General features: G+C 34.0%; 1 protein-coding gene across 2 annotated transcripts in view; it reads right to left on the bottom strand.

Moving 5' to 3' along the window:
• Positions 1 to 259: 259 nt before the first annotated feature.
• The window catches only part of ABCD2 (ATP binding cassette subfamily D member 2), a 77,190-nt gene continuing 54,941 nt past the window's right edge, over positions 260 to 22,508 (bottom strand). Inside the window, exons 8-10 of one of the 2 annotated variants that reach the window (XM_027093463.1) lie at positions 19,709 to 19,793; positions 11,202 to 11,327; positions 260 to 1,657 (exon numbers count right to left, since the gene is read on the bottom strand). In XM_027093463.1, the coding sequence (XP_026949264.1) occupies positions 1,438 to 1,657; positions 11,202 to 11,327; positions 19,709 to 19,793 (431 nt within the window). In that variant the 3' untranslated portion in view covers positions 260 to 1,437. The remainder of the gene's footprint in view (positions 1,658 to 11,201; positions 11,328 to 19,708; positions 19,794 to 22,508) is intronic. The other variant, XM_027093462.1, reaches the window with a different exon arrangement.

Raw genomic sequence — 22,508 nt, 5'->3', positions numbered from 1 at the left:
TGGCCTCTCCCGTTTTGGAGCACAGGCTCCGGACGCGCAGGCCCAGCGGCCATGGCTCACGGGCCCAGACGCTCCGCAGCATGTGGGATCTTCCCAGACCGGGGCACGAACCCGTGTCCCCTGCATCGGCAGGCGGACTCCCAACCACTGCGCCACCAGGGAAGCCCTCCTGACCTATTTTAAACCACAGATCAATAACCTTTCCATTTTGTACTTAAATTTCCATACCTTGTAAACAATAATCAAATAACAATAACACTAACATTACTAAATTTATTCTCTTTTCAACATCTCATCTAACTTTTATTGCTATTATAGCCCAGTTGAATTTCAAGGATAATACTGAAAATAGCACTGAACCAGGGAAACAGGGGACATTCATTTGACCCCTGGATCTGCCCCTAAATAAACTGCATGATTAGAGCAAATCTGAGTGTCAATTTTCTCAAAAGCAAACTAGGAAAAAAAATATTTGCCTCAAAAGTTTGCCACAGTATTAAAATTAATTGATGTAAGTGAGGATTGTAAATTATAAAGTACTATTCCAATGTATGTTATTACTACTATGATTTTGAAAATCCCTCTATTCTATTATAGCACTGCTATTTTCAAAATGTGGTGGACTCCTCCTTTGGGGACAAAAACAAGCTAAGTATTTCTGGACAGAATTTGCAATATATAATCCTTCCAAGTAAAGTAACAGGCTGAGACAAACATTGTTTGGATACTCCTTTTCTGTATTGGCAATTCTCTTTTCAAAATGAAAGTTTATTAACAAATATGTAAGATTCTCATTAAAATGAATTTATGTGCCCATGAGATGCTCAAAATCTAAAATTAAAAATAGGATATTTTATACATATAAAAGAAGTATAGCCATGCTTCTTTCTTTCAACCACTGCCATTAAAAGAATTTCTTTCGTATTGAAATTATTTATCAAACTGTTAGAGGTTTTGTACACAGGTTTAGTTGACCACTAGCAATAAAGGAACATGAATTCTAGCTGTTAAATCTAAAAACCATAAATGGATAGAAATGTTACTCAAACTTCTAACTTTATCACCTTGTTTCAACCCAAACACTGCTCTTAAGTTGTCCATTCTCAAGATATGTCCCATGTTTGTTAAGAATTTCAGACACAACACATACACATTAGCAAATCTAGTATCCATTATGAAGTTACCTAGAAAATCCTGTTTTACATGTGAATTAGGCTTTCACTAGGAATTAGTATAAGCCATAATGACGAATCTTACATAATGCATTCATTTATTTTCTTCTGAAAAGTCAGATCTTATATTTCCTTGATGCTAAAATCTTATAAAACATTTCTTGCTGTCTTTTTTTCCTCTGTGCTTAGCTTAACACAATGCATGCCCTATAAATGTCTCTGAGCCTTTAACTAAAAATTAACTTTTAAAACATGTCAAAATAAATTAGGAGGTCTCATCTTCATTTTTTATTGTTTTCAGCACCGAGTCTTCTCCCAAAATTTTACATAGTTCATTGAGTCTCTGCTGCATTTTGGGAATTCCAGCTAGCTGAGATTCTAGCTTTTGTTTTTCTTCACTTAGTGTTAAACGAATAGCAGTGTCCAATTGTTCAAAGCGCCAACCTCCTTCACCATCAAACTGTAATAAATGAGTGTGGTATTTCCTGCATAATCAAAATGAAATAATATTATTAGCAATAATTACAAAAAGCCATTTTAGTTATAGATTTATCATTCTAATTGATATCCAAAGGCAAATTTTAAGTAAGGTGCCTATTTTACATTTGATTTTCAAGAATCCCTCAAGAGGTAAAATATTGTGAATTTTTTTACTCCAAAAGTCATTAGTCTAGCCTCTAGGAAGTTCTATTGCTTGTATTAAATTTATTTTATATTGTGAATATACATGAATTGCAAAGGAAGACATACTGTTGCATTTATTTATATTCATAGCCCAGTATGAATAAATATCAAAGCACACTTAGAATGGGAATAAGGAAAGGAAGCAGAGGGAAGAAAGTAAAAATTTAAAAGGCTATTAAAAAAATAACTAAGAAAAATAAAGGAAATACAATACCAATTCATTAGTACACTATCCTTTGGGAATGAGTTAGTCAACATAAATAAAAATTTCTCAAAAATTAAAGTTTTAAAACATTAAAAAAAATGAACTGATAGAAATCTTCAGCTATCAATACTTCCATGTTTTCATATAATTTAATCTCTTTTCTCATGGCTCAAGTTCATAATTAGGAACTTCAGAGAGTATAGAGATGACTTTATTGATGAGACAGAAGGCAGTTCACCTTCTTCTAAATGAAGGCTAAGGTCACCAATCTCTGGGAATTGTGGGGTGTGTGTAAAAAGGGTAATCTGGCAGAGCTGTCCTTGCATGGCTGAGCCACTGCATTTTGTCACTATGCTGAAGAGGCACATGTTCTTATGTGTCCTCAGTTTTTTCTCTTACAGTTTTTCTCACTTCTTGCCCTCTTTTAAGCTCTCATCAGTCATTATTTACTATGATCAGTGGGGGTATATCAAATAGCTTTTACCTCCATTTTTAAACTGAGATATGATTCATATACCATAAATTCATCCTTTTAAAATGTAAAATTCAATGATTTTTGGTATGTTTACAAGCTCATGCAACCATCAGCACTATCCAATTCCAGAATAGTTTCTTCACCCCAAAAAGAAAGCTCATACACATTAGCAGTCCCTCCCAATTTCTCCTTCTGCTCATCCCCTGCCAACCACCAATCTCCTTTATGTCTCTATGGATTTTTCTGTTCTGGACATTTCATATATATGGACTCATACAAAATGTGGCTTTTTGTGACTGACTTCTTCTACCCAACAAAATGATTTCAAAGTTCATCTAGTTGTAGTGTTAGTACTTCATTCATTTTTATGGCTGAATAATATTCCATTGTATACACATTTTATCCATTCACCAATTGATAGAAATTTGGGTTTCATCCCATTTTGTTTGGGTGGTTTCAACATGCTGTAAGATGGGGAAGCTAAACTAAGTTAAACTATGTCTAAAAGAGTAAATATCACTCTCAAGCTGAAGGCTGAAGTTCATATGTTTGATAACATATGACAGAGATTAATCTTTTCCATATGCTTTTGAGTAATTATCTTTAGGGTTTTAAGTTTTCCAAAAATTTGACCTCACAATGGGTGGGACCTGACAAAAATTAAATTGAAAACAATGTATTCCTAAATCAAGGGAAAAAATTTAAATGTGACAAAAGTGCTACTAAAATATGAGAGCTAAAACAAAAGTAATGGAAAAACAAAAGAAGAATGGTGATATAAGAGAAATAATAGTAAAAAAATCATTTTGTTTATTACATTCTCAACTTCTCTTGGGCTTTCCTAACCTTTGATCTACAACCAGGAGCAATTTTAAAACACAGTAGTTCAGATCTTGAGCAACTTCCATCTTCAATTTATATTGGAGGTTTGGCTCATCACTCTGGTCCTACAACATTATTTGGTTTTTACATGGGGGAAGAAACTGTATAGGTGTTTCATGACCTGATATTCAAAGGTGTGTTCTATATCATGGGCTAAAATAATATTTCAGAGTTTATCTTAGTCAGAGGAATTTAAAAGAAACTACTATTTTAACAGAGCCTCATTGGAAATAATCTGCAGACATTCTACACAAATAAGATAAACCACTGGATAGTGATAATTATAAAACTGTAATTCTATTCAAGAATCAGATAATTTAATAAACTTCTATAATTTTTGACCTCTTCTGATACTGGTATTGATTTTCATCTTTACAATCAACAATTACCCATTTGTTGTTATGGAGGAAAATATAATATATATTTTTCCTTTTCTGAAATCTTTTCAGGTAAAATAAGAATTTCATGTAGGAAGAAAGGATAATCAGAAATAATAGGTTTCTACAACGTAAAATGACTAAACTAGTTCATAAAGCAGAACTAATGCGCTTTTCAGTTTACGGGGAAATATACTATGGGTAGCTGCAATTAAAAACATGTTTTTCTTGTTAGAAAGTATAAAATTGATTTTATTATTTGTTTAAAAAATTGTCCACTACCTACCTATTTGAATGGACAAAATCCAGAATACTGACAACACCAAATGTAAAGCTGTGGACCCATAGGAACTCTCTTTCATTGCTGGTGGTAATGAAAAATGGTAGAGCTACTTTGGAAGAGAGTTTTGCAGTTTCTTACAAAACTAAACATACTCTTAACAGTATGATCCAGTAACTGAATGCCTTGATATTTACCCAAAGGACTTGATAGAACTCATGTCCACACAAAAACCTGCATATGAATGTTTATAACAGCTTTATTCATAATTGCTAAAACTTGGAGGCAACCAAATGTCCTTCAGTAGGTGAATGGATAAACAAACTGTGACATCAAAACAGTGGAATATCATTCAGCACTAAAAAGAAATGAGCTAGCAAGCCATGAAAAGACATGGAGGAAAATTAAATGATTATCATCACCAAGTTAAAGAAACCAATTTGAAAAGGCCACATACTGTATGGTTCCAGGTATATGACATTCTGGAAAAGGAAAAACTGTGGAAACATTAAAGATGAGTGGTTTCTAGGTGTTGCGGAGGGAGGGATAAATAAGCAGAGCACAGAGGATTTTTAGAGCAGTGAAAATATTCTATATAATACTATAATGATAGATACATGTAATTATAAATTTGTCCAAACCCACAGACTGCACAACACTAAGTGAACCCTAATGTAAATTATGGACTTTGGATGATAATGATGTGTCAGTATAGGTTCATCAATTGTAACAATTATACCACTCTGGTGGGGGATGTTGATAATGGGGGAGGCTATGCATGTTTGGGCAGAGAGTATAAGGCATATTTCTGTTCCTTTCAATTTTTTTGTGAACCTAAAACTAAAAAAAAGTCTTAAAAACAACAATACCAACAACAACAACAAAAACTTCTTTGTTCTTAAATTAAGAAAAAAATGGCTGAATATGCTTCCAATGCCTCTTTAGGCTACTTGAATAGGAACTAAATGACAGGAAGGCATAATAAACCCATTGATAAAAGTCAGAAAAACACCAAGACTAAGAGCCAGAAAGGACTCAAGAGTTCATCTGGCCTGGTTCCACAGGCATATGTCATGACTGTCTTAAACCAGTTCCTGTTGGTTTTATCCAAGGGGAAATCAGACCAATCACACTCATTGACATGGACTCTACCTCATCCTGGACTAGATCCAGACTGCCTCTGGGGAGACTGGCAAATCAGGGTCCTATCACTCCAGATGCTAATTAATTCTTTAACAACAGAGAGACAAACTACAAAATTCTGTAGAAAGGGTCACTTCATGAAATCCTCTATTTTCAGGTAAACTATCTGAGGAAAGAAAAATATGAATGTTTAAATAAAGTGTGAAATAGATTATTATCTTCTCTATAGAAGTAGAATTCAGTCAAAGAAGGTTGAACAATTAAAGCCTGATCTGCATGGAATGCTCAGCTTACTCACAATTTTAAAGTAAACATTTCTATAAGGTAGAGGGTCTGGAAAGGCTTCAAAGACCCAAAGGCTTTAACTCAAATAAAGCTTGCTACTTAGTCTAGGTTTGAAGTCGTGTATATAATGACAGATTTGGCATAAATGTGATCAGCCACATGCCAAAGAATGCTCCAGTCAGAGAGAGAGGAAGAATCCTTCCTGTCCCTTGGGAAATAGGAGGCCAAAGCATATAGAGTCCATTATATCGTTACTAACTTGTCAAAGGAAAAGATTTTGATTTATGAAATAGAAATGCGAATGTAGAGATAGAACTCAGTGTGAATGAAAAAGTGTTTTTATGATTTATGCATGAGATACATTTTGAGTTCCTTAAATACGTAGAGCAATATAGTAGAGTATAGGGAGTATGATCACAGTAAATTACTTTTCTCATTTTTCTAGCTCTCAGTTTCTTCATCTGTATAATGGGAATAATTAGACTACCTGTACTCTATAGTGTTGTTATTAGGCTTAAATAAAATGAGCCTGGAATAGAATAGGTGCTGAATCGGCATTAGCAACTATTATTATGATGATGAATCAATAAAAAAGTAGGGGAATGATAAAAATGGTATCATAATTTTTTAAAAAGGAAAAATACCATTAGGTTTTTTTTTTCTCCTGCCCATTTTTGGATTGGGTTGTTTGTTTTTTTTAATATTGAGCTGCATGAGCTGTTTATATATTTGGAGATTAATCCTTTGTCCATTGATTCGTTTGCAAATTTTTTCTCCCATTCTCAGGGTTGTCTTTTTGTCTTGTTTGTAGTGTCCTTTGGTTTACAAAAACTTTTAAGTTTCATTAGGTTCCCATTTGTTAATTTTTCTTTTTATTTCCATTACTCTAAGAGGTGGATCAAAAAAGAACTTGCTGTGATTTATGTCAAACAGTGTTCTTCCTATGTTTTCCTCTAAGAGTTTTACAGTGTCCGGTCTTACATTTAGGTCTCTAATCCATTTTGAGTTTATTTTTGTGTATGGTGTTAGGGAGTGTTCTAATTTCATTCTTTTACATGTAGCTGTCCAGTTTTCCCAGCACCACTTATTAAAGAGACAGTCTTTTCTCCATTGTATATCCTTGCCTCCTTTGCCATAGATTAGTTGACCATAGGTCGGTGGGTTTATCTCTGGGCTTTTTATCCTGTTCTATTGATCTATATTTCTGTTTTTCTGTCAGTACCATATTGTCTTGATTACTGTAGCTTTGAGGTATAACATGAAGTCAGTGAGTCTGATTCCTACAGTTCTGTTTTTGACCCTCAAGACCGTTTTGGCTATTCCAGGTCTTTTGTGTCTCCATACAAATTTTAAGGTTTTTTTGTTCTAGTTCTGTTAAAAATGCCATTGTTAATTTGATAGGGATTGCATTGAATCTATAGATTGCTATGGGTAGTAGAGTCATTTTCACAATATTGATTCTTCCACTCCAAGAACATGGTATATCTCTCCATCTGTTTGTATCATCTTTAATTTCTTTACTCAGTGTCTTATAGTTTTCTGCATACAGGTCTTTTGTCTCCCTAGGTAGGTTTATTCTTAGGTCTTTTATTCTTTTTGTTACAATGGTAAATGGGAGTGTTTCCTTAATTTCTCTTTCAGATTTTTCATCATTAGTGTATAGGAATGCAAGCGATTTCTGGGCATTAATTTTGTATCCTGCTACTTTACCAAATTCATTGATTAGCTCTAGTAATTTTCTGGTGGCATCTTTAGGATTCTCTATATATAGTATCATGTCATCTGCAAACAGTGACAGTTTTACTTCTTCTTTTCCAATTTGTATTCCTTTTATTTCTTTTTCTTCTCTGATTGCTGTGGCTAGGACTTCCAAAACTATTTTGAAAAGTACTGGTGAGAGTGGACATTCTTGTCTTGTTCCTGATCTTAGAGGAAATGTTTTCAATTTTTCACCATTGAGAATGATGTTTGCTGTGGGTTTGTCATATATGGCCTTTATTATGTTGAGGTAGGTTCCCTCTAGGCCCACTTTCTGGAGAGTTTTTATAATAAATGGGTGTTGAATTTTGTCAAAAGCTTTTTCTGCATCTATTGAGATAATTATATTGTTTTTCTTCTTCAATTTGTTAATATGGTGTATCACATTGATTGATTTGTGTATATTGAAGAATCCTTGCATCCCTGCTCATGGTGTATGACACTTTTAATGTGCTGTTGGATTCTGTTTGCTAGTATTTTGTTGAGGATTTTTGCATCTACATTCATCAGTGATATTGGTCTGTAATTTTCTTTTTCTGTAGTATCTTTATCTGGTTTTAGTATCAGGGTGATGGTGGCCTCATAGAATGAGTTTGGGAGTGTTCCTTCCTCTGCAATTTTTTGGAAGAGTTTGAGAAGGATGGGTGTTAGCTCTTCTCTAAATGTTTGATAGAATTCACCTGTGACACCATCTGGTACAGGGCTTTTGTTTTTTGGAAGATTTTTAATCACAGTCTTAATTTCAGTGCTTGTGATCGGTCTGTTCATATTTTCTATTTCTTCCTTGTTCAGTCTTGGAAGGTTATACCTTTCTAAGGATTTGTCCATTTCTTCAAGGTTGCCCATTTTATTGGCATAGAGTTGCTTGTAGTAGTCTCTTGGGATGCTTTGCATTTCTGCAGTGTCAGTTGTAACTTCTCCTTTTTCATTTCTAATTTTATTGATTTGAGTCCTCTCCCTCCTTTTCTTGACGAGTCTGGCTAATGGTTTATCAATTTTGTTTATCTTCTCAAAGAACTAGTTTTTAGTTTTATTGATTTTTGCTACTGTCTTTTGTTTCTATTTCATTTATTTCTGCTGTGATATTTATGATTTCTTTCCTTCTGCTAACTTTGGGGGTTTTTTTGTTCTTCTTTCTCTAGTTGCTTTAGGTGTAAGGTTAGGTTGTTTATTTGAGATGTTTGTTGTTTCTTGAGGTAGGATTGTATTGCTATAAACTTCCGTCTTAGAACTGCTTTTGCTGCATCCCATAGGTTTTGGATCGTCATGTTTTTATTGTCATTTCGCTCTAGGTATTTTATGATTTCCTCTTTGATTTCTTCAGTGATCTCTTGGTTATTTAGTAACGTATTGTTTAGCCTCCATGTGTTTGTGTTTCTTACTTTTTTTTCCCTGTAATTGATTTCTAATCTCATACAATTGTGGTCAGAAAAAATGCATGATATGATTTCAATTTTCTTAAATTTACTGAGGCTTGATTTGTGACCCAAAATGTGATCTATTCTGGAGAATGTTCCATGTGCACTTGAGAAGAAAGTGTAATCTGCTGTTTTTGGATGGAATGTCCTATAAATATCAATTAAATCTATCTAGTGTATTGTGTCATATAAAGCTTCTGTTTCCTTATTTATTTTCATTTTGGATAATCTATCCATTAGTGTAAGTGAGGTGTTAAAGTCCCTCACTATTATTGTGTTACTGTCCATTTCCTCTTTTAGAGCTCTTAGCATTTGCCTTATGTATTGAGGTGCTCCTATGTTGGGTGCATATATATTTATAATTGTTATATCTTCTTCTTGGATTGATCCCTTGATAATTATGTAGTGTCCTTCCTTGTGTCTTGTAACATTCTTTATTTTAAAGTCTATTTTATCTGATATGAGTATAGCTAGTCCAGCTTTCTTTTGATTTCCATTTGCATGGAATATCTTTTTCCATCCCCTCACTTTCAGTCTGTACATGTCCCTCAGTCTGAAGTGGGTCTCTTGTAGACAGCATATATATGGGTCTTGTTTTTGTATCCATTCAGCGAGCCTGTGTCTTTTGGTTGGAACATTTAATTCATTCATGTTTAAGGTAATTATTGATATATAAGTTCCTATTACCATTTTCTTAATTGTTTTTGGTTGTTTTTGTAGGTCCTTTTCTTCTCTTGTGTTTCCCACTTAGAGTAATTCCTTTAGCATTTGTTTTAGAGCTGGTTTGGTGGTGTTGAATTCTCTTAGCTTTTGCTTGTCTGTAAAGCTTTTGATTTCTCCATCGAATCTGAATGAGATCCTTGCTGGGTGGAGTAATCTTGGTTGTAGGTTATTCCCTTTCATCACTTTAAATATGTCATGCCACTCCCTTCTGGCTTGTAGAGTTTCTGTTGAGAAATCAGCTGTTAAACTTATGGGAGTTCCCCTGTATGTTATTTGTCGTTTTTCCCTTGCTGCTTTCAATACTTTTTCTTTGTCTTTAATTTTTGCCAATTTGATTACTATGTGTCTTGGAGTCTTTCTCATTGGGTTTATCCTGTATGGGACTCTCTGCACTTCCTGGACTTGGGTGGCTATTTCCTTTCCCATGTTATAGAAGTTTTCAACTATAATCTCTTCAAATATTTTCTTGGGTCCTTTCACTCTCTCTTCTCCTACTGGGACCCCTATAATGCGAATATTTTTGCATTTAATGTTGTCCCAGAGGTCTCTTAGGCTGTCTTCATTTCTTTTCATTCTTTTTTCTTTATTCTGTTCTGCAGCAGTGAATTCCATCATTCTGTCTTCCAGGTCACTTATCTGTTCTTCTGCCTCAGTTATTCTGCTATTGATTCCTTCTAGTGTATTTTTCATTTCAGTTATTGTACTGTTCATCTCTGTTTGTTTGTTCTTTAATTCTTCTAGGTCTTTGTTAAACATTTCTTGCATCTTCTCAATCTTTGCCTTCATTCTTTTTCTGAGGTCCTGGATCATCTTCACTATCATTATTCTGAATTCTTTTTCTGTAAGGTTGCCTATCTCCACTTCATTTAGTTGTTTTTCTGGGGTTTTATCTTGTTCCTTCATCTGGTACATAGCCCTCTGCTTTTTCATCTTGTCTATCTGTCCGTGAACATGGTTTTTGTTTCCTAGGCTGCAGGATTATAGTTCTTCTTGCTTCTGCTGTCTGCCCTCTGGTGGATGAGGCTATCTAAGAGGCTTGTGCAAGTTTCCTGATGGGAGGGCCCATTAGTTTTATGAAATATTATTTATAAAACATTTTTGTTCATTTTTCCTTAAAACAAAGCAAAAACAACCATGCTTTATTTTCCTGTGCTTTCTCCAACTTAATCATTTGGAGGGATATCAAGTTGTGGTATTTCTTTTTCCTGGACATTTAAAAAAGAACTAAAAAGATGATGTAAATTATGTAATATATTCTTTCCCAGTGTATGCTATGGAATAATGACTGTTTCAGTTTTAAAAAATCAGTGGATTTTTCTACTTCCTTGCAGAATTATTGGAATGTGATGATAATTTTCAAAACATTTATTGTTATAATGTTAGGTTTGGTGTACCTTTTGTTCTTCCATTACTTTTATTTTAGCTCTCATATTTTAATAGCAGTATTTTCACATTTCAATTTTTCCCTTGACATAGAAATACATTGTTTTCAATTTAATTTTGGTAAGGTCCCACCCATTGGGCAGTCAAATTTTTGGAAATCTTAAAAGCCTAAAGATAGTTACTCAGAAGTATACAGAAAAGATCACTAATCTCTGTCATATGTTATCAAATACATAAACTTCATCCTTTATCTTGAGATTGATTTTACTCTTTTAGACATAGTTTAACGTTAAGAGAAATACAGGCAGAAAATAACTGAAATGTCTTATGCTCTATAGTAAAAACTTTGGCAAAGTTATTCTTTCAGAAATATAAAGAAAAATCATCTATCATAAATGAGCATTGGAAACACTTACCAAAGAGAAGGCCTGTGTGTTATAGAAAGTAAGGAAATTCCAGCCCCTTTCGCAGCCTGAAATATCTTTCCTTCAACATCAATGCTGACAGCGCTGGTGCATTCATCCAGCAATGCATATTTTGGTCTTAAAAATAAGCACAAATACATTAAAATTTTTCATTTTGAATTATAAATCTTTCTTTGGGCAATATGAGCTGCAAGGTTAACAATTTTAAAGGAGCAAAAGAGAAAAATGACAATATTAATGGTGATAAATAATAAAGCAAAAAAGAAGTCATTACCCCTCTTCAGACTAGAATTTCATATTTTCTTAGATTTTACTTTTTTAATTAATTTTTATTGGAGTATAGTTGCTTTACAATGTTGTGTTAGTTTCTACTGTACAGCAAAGTGAATCAGCCATATGTATACATATATCCCCTCTTTTTTGGCTCTCCTTCCCATTTAGGTCACTACAGAGCAATGAGCAGTTTCTTGAGCTATACAGTAGGTTCTCATTAGTTATCTATTTTATTATCAATAATGGATATATGTCAATTCCAATCTCCCAATTTATCCCATCCCCCTTTTCCCCCTTGGTGTCCATATATTTGTTCTCTACATCTCTTCTTAGATTTTAAAATAGATTTTTTGATACCTGCTCATAATACAATATGCTTTATTGCAGATGGGTGAATCGTGAATATGAGGCAGAGGAAAAATAAGACAGCTTACTGAATGCACTTTCCTGCAGCACGCAGGTTCATTCTTGGTGACAAGGTTCTGACTAATTAACACAGAAAATACATTACACATAGTAGCTAACTATCAAACAGGTCACAATCCTGTTGGCAAACATTTATTGAGAAGATAATTTTATCAACAATGTGAGTACCTAATCACAATTAATGGAATTTCATTGATCGAAGACCCTACAAAAGTAAGTATGCTTAATCTGACAAATTTAGAGTAGGTATTTAACCTAGTAACTTTGAGACCATTTTCTTAAGGAAAAAAATCAGTAAATATTTTTCTGATTATACTCAACAATTTTATTTCCTAGCTCAATTTTTACTCTGGAAATGATTGTTTACTACTATCAGAGGCACCTATTATTTGCCACCATTTCCTCCTGATAACTCTCTCCCTTTCATTTTCACCCCAGAGCTCTTTATCTTTTTTTCCTTTTCTCTGTTTTCTTTCAAGCCTGTCCGGGCTTATTTGGTACTCAGTAGCATGACTTAGTTTTGTTAATGGGACCAAAGGTCAACTCATGCCTGTCATTTATTGTTTATTTCAGGGTTGAAAATCAGTACCAAGTATTTACCAGGACAACTTCCTCTGAAGAAATTCTGATATTTTAGAATAAATGCCAATGAAAGTCCAGGACCAGATGGCTTCACAGGAGAATTCTACCAAACATACAAAGAAGAACTTACACTGATCCATCCCAAACTCTTCCAAAAAGTTGAAGAGGAGAGGACACTCCCAAAGATATTCTAATGAAGCCACCATCACTGTGATACCAAAAGCAGACAAAGACACCACCAAAAAAGAAAATTACAGGCCAACAACTTTGGTGAATGTAGACACAAAAATTCTCAAAAAATTAGCAAACCTAATCCAACAACACATTAAAAAGTTCATACACCACAACCACGTGGGATTCATCCCAAGTTCACAAGGATGGTTCAACATAAGCAAATCAATCAATGAAATACACCACATCAGCAAAAGAAAAGATAAAACCACATGATCATCTTGAAAAATGCAGAAAAAGCATTTGACAAAATTCAACATCCATTCATGATAAAATCACCACCACTATTATTCAACATAGTTTTGGAAGTACTGGCCACAGCAATCAGAGAAGAGAAAGAAAAAAAAGGAATACAAATTGGAAAAGAAGTAAAACTGTCACTGTTTGCAGATGACATGATACTATACATAGAGAATCCTAAAGATGATACCAGAAAACTAGAAGGAGTAATCAGTAAATTTGGTAAAATAGCAGGATACAAATGAATGCACAGAAATCTCTTGCATTCCTATACACTAATGATGAAAAATCTGAAAGAGAAATTAAGGAAACACTCCCATTTACCACTGCAACAAAAAGAATAAAATACCTAGGAATAAACCTACCTAAGGAGATCAAAGACCTGTATGCAGAAAACTATAAGACACTGATGAAAGGAATTAAAGATGATACAAACAGATGGAGAGATATACCATGTTCTTGGATTGGAAGAATAAACATTGTGAAAATGACTATACTACCTAAACCAATCTAGAGATCCAAGGCAATCCCTATCGAACTACCAATGGCATTTTTCACAGAACTAGAACAAAAAATTTCACAATTTGTATGGAAACACAAAAGACACCAAATAGCCAAAGCAATCTTGAGAAAGAAAAACGAAGCTGGAGGAATGAGGCTCCCTGACTTCAGACTATACTACAAAGCTACAGTAATCCAAACAGTATGGTACTGGCACAAAACTAGAACTATAGATCAATGGAACAGGATAGAAAGCCCAGAGATAAACCCATGCACATATGGTCAACTTATCTTTGATAAAGGAGGCAAGAATATAAAATGGAGAAAAGACAGCCTCTTCAATAAGTGGTGCTGGGAAAACTGGAAAGCCAAATGTAAAAGAATGAAGTTAGAACACTCCCTAACACCATACACAAAAATAAACTCAAAATGGATTAAAGACCTAAATGTAAGGCCAGACACTATAAAACGCTGAGAGGAAAACATAGGCAGAACACTCTGCCATAAATCACAGCAAGATCCTTTTTGACTCACCACCTAGAGAAATGGAAATAAAAACAAAAATAAACAAATGGGACCTAATTAAACTTAAAAGCTGTTGCATAGCAAAGGAAACCATAAACATGACAAAAAGACAGCCCTCAGAATGGGAGATAATATTTGCAAATGAAGCAACTGACAAAGAATTAATCTCCAAAATATACAAGCAGCTAATATAGCTCAATATTGAAAAAAAAAAACAACCCCATCCACAAATGGGCAGAAGACCTAAATAGACATTTCTCCAAAGAAGATATAAAGATTGCCAACAAACATATGAAAGAATGCTCACCATCACTAATCATTAGGGAAATGCAAAATCAAAATTACAATGATGTATCACCTTACACCAGTCAGAATGGTCATCATCAAAAAATCTACAAACAGTAAGCACTGGAGAGGGTGTGTAGAAAAGGGAACCCTCTTGCATTGTTGGTGGGAATGTAAGTTGATACAGCCACTATGGAGAACAGTATGGAGTTCCTTAAAAAACTAAAAATAGAACTACCATACTACCCAGCAATCCCACTACTGGGCATACACCCTGAGAAATCCATAATTCAAAAAGAGTCATGTACCACAATGTTCATTGCAGCACTATTTAGAATAGCCACGACATGGAAGCAATCTAAGTGTCCATTGACAGATGAATGGTTAAAGAAGATGGGCACATATATACAATGGAATATTAGCCATAAAAAGAAATGAAATTGAGTTATATGTAGCAAGGTGGATGGACCTAGAGTCTGTCATACAGAGTGAAGTAAGTCAGAAAGAGAAAAACAAGTACCGTATGCTAACACATATATATGGAATCTGAAAAAAAAAAAAAAAACGTTCTGAGAAACCTAAGGGCAGGACAGGAATAAAGATGCCGATGTAGAGAATGGACTTGAGGACACAGGGAAAGGGAAGGGTAAGCTGGGATGAAGTGCAAGAGTGGTATGGACATATATACACTACCAACTGTAAAATAGATAGGTAGTGGGAAGCAGCCACATAGCACAGGGAGATCAGCTCAGTGCTTTGTGTCCACCTAGAGGGGTGGGATAAGGAAGGTGGAAGGAGACGCAAGAGGGAGGGGATATTGGGATATATGTATACATATAACTGATTCACTTTGTTATACAGCAGAAACTAGCACAACATTGTAAAGAATTATACTCCAATAAAGTTGTTAAAAAAAAGGAAAAAGTACCCCCCCAAAAATAAAAATAGTAATCCTTTAAGAAAAATTAAAATCCTCTCAAAAAGAGTATACAACTTTGATACTTAATACTCCTTGCGAAAGTTCTCCATTTTAGTTAGCTCAAGTGTTCCACATTACAACTCAAATCTTGTTATTAACCCTTTGAGAATGAGGGGAGGCACTTTCTCATTATTATACTTTTCCTTCACTCGATTTTTTAAAAATTTTACTTAAAAAATTTTATTTATTTTATTTATTTATTTTTGGGTGCATTGGGTCTTTGTTGCTGTGTGTGGGCTTTCTCATTGCGGTGGCTTCTCTTGTTGTGGAGCATGGGCTCTAGGCATGCAGGATTCAGTAGTTGTGGCAGGTGGGCTCAGTAGTTGTGGCTTGCAGGCTCTAGAGGGCAGGCTCAGTAGTTGTAGTGCACGGGCTCAGTTGCTCCATGGCATGTGGAATCTTCCCACACCAGGGCTCAAACCCATGTCCCCTGCATTGGCAGGTGGATTCTTAACCACTGTGCCACCAGGGAAGCCCTATTTTTACTTTTTATTGAAGTATAGTTGATTTACTATGTTGTGTTGATCATTGCTCTACAGCAAAGTGATTCAGGTACACACACACACACACACACATTTTTTTTTTTTCCCCCTCAGCCACGCTGCGTGGCATGTGGGATCTTAGTTCCTTGACCAGGGATCGAACCCGCACCCCCTGCATTGGAAGCATGGAGGCTTAACCACTGGACTGCCAGGGAAGTCCCTATACATTCTTTCTTTTTAATTTTTTTTTTTTTTTTTTTGCGGTACGCAGGCCTCTCACTGTTGTGGCCTCTCCCGTTGCAGAGCACAGGATCCAGACGTGCAGGCCCAGCAGCCATGGTTCACGGGCCCAGCCACTCCATGGCATGTGGGATCTTCCCGGACCAGGGCACAAACCCGCGTCCCCTGCATCGGCAGGAGGATTCTTAACCACTGCACCACCAAGGAAGCCCCTATACATTCTTTTTTGATATTCTTTTTCATTATGATTTATCACAGGATATTGAATATAGTTCTCTGTGCTATATAGTAGGACCTTGTTGTTTATCCATTCTATATATAAAGCTTATATCTGCTAATCCCAACTTCTTACTCCATCCCTCCCCCAGCCCCTCCCCCTTGGCAACTACCAGTCTGTTCTTTCTGTCTGTGAGTCTGTTTCCATTTCATAGAGGAGTTCATTTGTGTGATATTTTAGATTTCACATATAAATGACATCATATGGTATTTGTTTTTCTCTTTCTGACTTACTTTCCTTAGTATGATAATCTCTAGTTGCATCCATGTTGCTGCAAATGGCATTATTTCATTCTTTTTTATGCCTGAGTAGTATTCCACTGTATATATGTACCACATCTTCTTTATCCATTCATCTGTTGATGGGCATTTAGGTTGTTTCCATGCCTTGGCTATTGTGAATAGTGCTGCTATCAACACAGGGGTTCATGTATCTTTTTGAATTATAGTTTTGTCCAGATATATGCCCAGGAGTGGGATTGCTGAATCATATGGTAATTCTATTTTTAGTTTTCTGAGGAACCTCCATACTGTTTTCCACAGTGGCTGCACCAACTTACATTCTCACCAACAGTGCAGGTCCTTCACTGGATTTAGCATTTCTATTTCATTTTATTTTTTTCTCAATAAATTCTGCTTTTCAACTTGCTCATCTCCCCTCATCTTTCTGTGGAGCACTAAATTCTTTCCACTGTTATAACTTTATTTTTATTCAGTACCACATTATATCCAAAATATTTTAGATACAAAAGTTTCAAGTACTTATTTTAAGTTATAGGTACTTAAAATCTATTTAGGTTAGCATCTTTTATTAATGCCTGTTGTTTTTTCTTACAGAGCTTATCTTATTAACACACTGACACAGTGAGAAATTTATGGTCATACCTTACATTCCATCATATTACATTTCACCAATTATGCTGGGGATCATATTAGTGAGTATTTATGGATGAGGCTCAAACAGATTCAGGGTAATAGTGGGTAACAGCTAGTCATAAACATCACACTGTAAAGTTTACTCTTGAATCTCACCAAATCATCTCAAAATGGTCATTCCAAAATGCACTTCACTAAAAATTCTGAGTTCACAAGTTTTGGTTCATACTTCTTTAGCTTGCCATATTCTTGAACTAACTGTGTCATTATTACAAATACCATGTTATTACACAATATTTTTTCATTAATAAAATCCAGGTATAACACAAAAATAATACATATTTGTATGATTTAATTTATATGAAATTGTAGAACAGGAGAAGTAATTTATGAGGATAGAAATCAGAACAGAAATTGTCTGCAGAGAGATTTGACTGGAAAGGGGCATGAGAGACTTTCTATGGTGATGGAAACATTCTTTATGTTAATTGGGATATTGGTTACATAATGTATATACATTTGTCAAAAGTCATAGAATTGTATACTTAAATACATTTATGTATTTGGTACATAACTGTTATAATAATAATAACACTAATGATAATACTAATAAATAAACCCTGGCTAGCTATTACATAATAGTACACATAATAGCATACAAAATAAAAAGAGAGATATAGGGAATTCCCTGGCAGTCCAGTGGTTAGGACTCTGTGCTTTCATTGCCACAGGCCTGGGTTCGATCCTTGGTCAGGGAACTAAGATCCTTCAAGCCGTGTGGTGTGGCCAAAAAAAAATAAGAGGGATACAAACTGCAATATACGTATGAAAGTAGTTACATTAAAAAATAGCAACCAACTTTTGTATACCAAAATAGAGAAAAAACTATACCAAAATTTTATGTGTTACAGGTAGTGAGACAACAGATTTTTTCTTATCATATTTTCTACTTTTATAAAATAAACATATAATTATATTTAATAAAGTTGTTTAAATTATTTTTTTAATGATAAATATTTTATGTTATATTCTTACCAAAAAGCCTGAACCTAAATATAATCAAGCTTTTAGCTCTAATTTCCAGTTTACAAGACAAATAGGAGATTGAGGAAAGAGGTAAAGGGATCTCATGAGGAAGGAATCAGACCAATCTACAAAGGACAACATTCTTACAGGACAACTGACCCAGTTTCTTTAACAAGTCAATGGCATAAAAGATGGGGGAAGGGGACAGAGGCAGGGAGAAGAAGAGACTCTTTAAAAAATAATTAAAAGATATACAACAACAAAATTCAGTATATAAAATTTGCTTGGATCTTGGTTTGAACAAACCAAGTATAAAAAAATATTTTTGAGACAATCAGGGAAAATGAATATGAACCAGGTATTAAATGATTTTAAATGATTATTATCAAATTTTTAGTTATGATTATGATATATTATGTAAGAAAATATCCTAATATTTCAGAGATTGATGCCAAAGTATTTAATGAAAAAATTCCATGATTTTGGATTTGCTTTAAAATGCTTCATAAATAAAAAATAGATAAATCAAGTGCTGTATTAAATCAGTGTGATGAGAATATGGGGTTCATCTTACAATTTTCTCTTCTTTGATGAAGTTGTAATGGTTTTTCCATAATAAAAGATTTTTAAAAAATTGGTAGCCAACTTGTTGCTAAGTGTTTAATGAGGCTTACTTGATAATTTTTTTGTGTGTGGTTTTTATCAGCTTTTAAATGTTCCCTATGAAGATATTATTGTTTCCACTGCAGCTTCTTCAAGAGTATGGCATATGCCCCAGCTTATGGTCTATTCAGGCATTCATGTACATAACTCTTGGGCTTTTTTGCCCAAGATAAAAGTATTAAAAGTGAGTAACAACTCAGGTTTTCATTGCCAGAGGCCTAATGTAAAAAAAAAAAAAAGTGGGAATTTATTTTTCACAGAAGAATAGGACAAAAAAGAGGAATAAATCAGAATAGCTTTAATACTTCTTCTAATACGTCTTAGGTTTGGTACCTTGAATTCAAAAGGCTATGAAGCTGGTTGCAAATAGAAAAGTTTTATCAAGAGAAATTTTTTCCTGCATCTCTTTATTTCTGAGTCCATGAAGACTTAGGCTGGCTGGTTCCTTTTTCCATTGGATATGCCTCTGATTTTCAAGGAGGAGAGCACTACTAAGTTTTATAGGCTACTGAGTGGTTAGAAAGTTAATTTAGTTTGAATTTAATAATTTAATTGAGAAGTATTACTGAATGTCTACCTCCTGTGTTCACAACAGTATAACAGTGGTTATATATTCTTCACATTTTAAAATTAATAATAATCCTATTTTCAAACTTAGGACATATAAAAATTTAATTTTTTCATCTAACATTACTCAACAAAAAATTTTTTTTAAATACTTGGAGATTTCTGTCACATTAAAAAAATAACCTAGGAAATTAAAAAACTGTAAATTCTAAGCACTAGTTTTTCAGAAAAATATTTTCAGACTAAAGATGAGGGCACGGAATCCTATTCAAACATTTTTTGGTTACAACAATGGAATAGTCATTACTTGAGTATAATATACTTACCTATGGTAAAACATGCGAGCCATGCCCATTCTTTGCTTTTCCCCTCCTGACAGGACATCTTTCCAGTCCATAACAGCATCCCATCCTTTAAAATATATATAAGTATATATTTTATAAAGAATCTTTTAACTAAAGAGAGCATCTTTTACAGTTTTTATCTAGACAAGTGATTCCTAGCAAGTTTAAGTTATTAACACAAAGAACCTGATATTCCTCAGAAATGCTTGGATAAGCTAGAGAGCCTTATTTTTAAGCATTTTAATTTAGATTTGATATTTTTTACAAGTAATAATTACTTACATTGACAAAACGTCTTCTAAGAATTCCAAATACTGACACTTTGAAAATGTGTTTGTTTCTGAATATCTCCAAAGAGTTGATAGACTTATTTTGGAGGGTGGTGGGAGAAAAGATCAACAGATTTGCATAGGCTTACTGCAAAGTCTACAAAGGGTATGACAGGAGCTAACTTAAATGGTTTCCATCTGACTGGCACTGTATATGAGTTTTCTCATTATATATTTCACAACCTTATTAGGTAGCTATTATTAGTTTTATTTTATAGGTCGATAAGCTGAAATTCATGGAGAAATTGATATATCAAATTTTACACAGCTATATATTAGAGCTAGGATTTATATGCAGATCTATTTATATGCAGGACTTTCTGTTGGCTATTTATTCAAAAAGCAAGCCTTCTATTTTTTAATAAAATAGGTTAGATCAATACATACTGATATAGAAATGTACCTAGAATATTTTTTATATGGAAAACCAAATTGCAGAATTGTGTGTGTATTTGTATACAGATTGAACTGTGAAATACTTATACAGGTATTTTTTTCAATAGTAAATACTACAGTACTATACAATTTGCAGTTGGTTTAATCCACAAATGCAGAATGGCAGATATGGAGGAAACTTGGTTAAAGACAGTCTACTATAAGTTATATGCAGATTTTTCGATTGCCTGCTAAAACTTTTGAGTTTAGTGGAACAAAAGACATGATTTATATAAATATGTAAAATTAAAGTTTCCTTTGACTCAAATACTTTTCTCTTTCGCCTTCTCAGTTGGCAGGGGGAAAATTTTTTAAGCCCAGAACACTTATCTACTGTATAGCAATCTGAATCTATTTTTCAAATCCTCACTTATGTTTCATAAATGTTATACAATTAAGTCATAGAGAAAATTTTCTTTCTATGATTTTCACTAGAAGAACACATATACATATATAAATTATGATTGCATTTCTGTAAATAAATACACATACACAATCTCTCTGGGAATAGAATTATGAGACATTTACTTTCTAAGCTATACATTTTTATAATATTTGAAAATTTTATTATTTTAAAATTATTTTTATGGTCTTTCTTAATTTTGTAATAAGAAAAAAATGTTACTTAGAAACAAAACCATGGGGCCTATTAGGAAGACAGCCATAGCAAGTATTTTTCTGAAGTGGGAATATCATAAAATGGAGCAGACTAGGCAAAACCTGATTTTCAAAGAGGAAAATGACTGTCAAAACTTCACACACACACACACACACACACACACACACACACACACACACACGACATTTCCAAGTCCCAGAGTATTCAAGGCTTAATTTTTCCATTTGGAAAAAATCCAGGCTCTTTGCTTTCTTTATTCTTCCTCAGCTGAACTTTCATCTTTATTAAAATTTCTAAATAAACTTGGTCAAAGGGAAAGGAAATAAGAAGTAGAGTTTCATTGTTTCTTGTGCCCTGGATTGAAAATAAGACTTTCCCTGTTTCCCAATGATACTCCCCAGTAGGGACCAGTGTTCATTCTTGGGCAAACTTCCAGGGATTTTCTATCTATTTAAAACCATAATTTTAAATTAGGAAAAAGCAATCTCTAAATGCCATGTGGTTCAAAGTTCTTGCTTCTAGTGAAAACTGTTGAAATAAAATTTTCTCTATGACTTAACTTTATAGCATTTATGAAACATAAGTGAGGATTTGACAAATAGGTTCAGATTGCTACACAGTGGAGAAAAATTCTGGGCTTAAAAAAATTTCCCCCCTCAACTGAGAATGCACAAGACAAAAGTATTTGGGTCAAAGGAAGCTTTAATTTTATGTATTTTAAATAAATCATGTCCTTTGTTCCACTAAACCCAAAAGTTTTAGTAGGCAATATTTCATGATCAGAGAACATATAAATCAAAACTCTAAGTCATAATATCATATTTGATGTTGAAATGGTGAGAATAAGTCAGCTAAGAAGTGAACAGTATTCCTGCTTCCTAAAGATGAACAAACTGCTTTAGTTCACGTCTATTCATTAACACTTCTACTCCTTTCTATTTTGTAATATCTTTGATGGATAAAAACATAGTTTTAAAATCCATCTTTTACTAAAGCAAAGAATATCTCTAAGCAAAGTGTTAGCTAATCTTACTAGAACTTCAGCATGCTTCTTCCAGAGTAAGTGATGTCCTTGCAAATTTAAATGCTTTCCTGCTTTACTTTAAAACACGTTTCAGGTTTTAAGGACTAGGCAAGTAAAGTGGGTTTCCTTAGCATTTGTTTTTTTATGTGTAAGGATATAGCAAATCTTATTAGTATCTAAGAACCTAAGATAGCATAGCGCAGTGGCATAGCCTAATATAGAATATTGACTTTCACGTCCCATCGGTGTTTGAATCCCTGTCCCACCACTTGCTGAGGGCCCTGGGGAAGCTACTAAACTTCTGAATTTCATCTGTAAAAGAGAGTTGGTAAAACCCACATCATGAGGCAGTCACAAATATTAAACAGGATGACA

Source organism: Aethalodelphis obliquidens, unplaced genomic scaffold, assembly GCF_003676395.1.
Source record: "Aethalodelphis obliquidens isolate GAN/ISIS:26980383/991018 unplaced genomic scaffold, ASM367639v1 scaffold84, whole genome shotgun sequence".
NCBI classification, from domain to species: Eukaryota; Metazoa; Chordata; class Mammalia; order Artiodactyla; family Delphinidae; genus Aethalodelphis; species Aethalodelphis obliquidens.
This window is presented reverse-complemented; position numbering and strand designations above follow the sequence as displayed.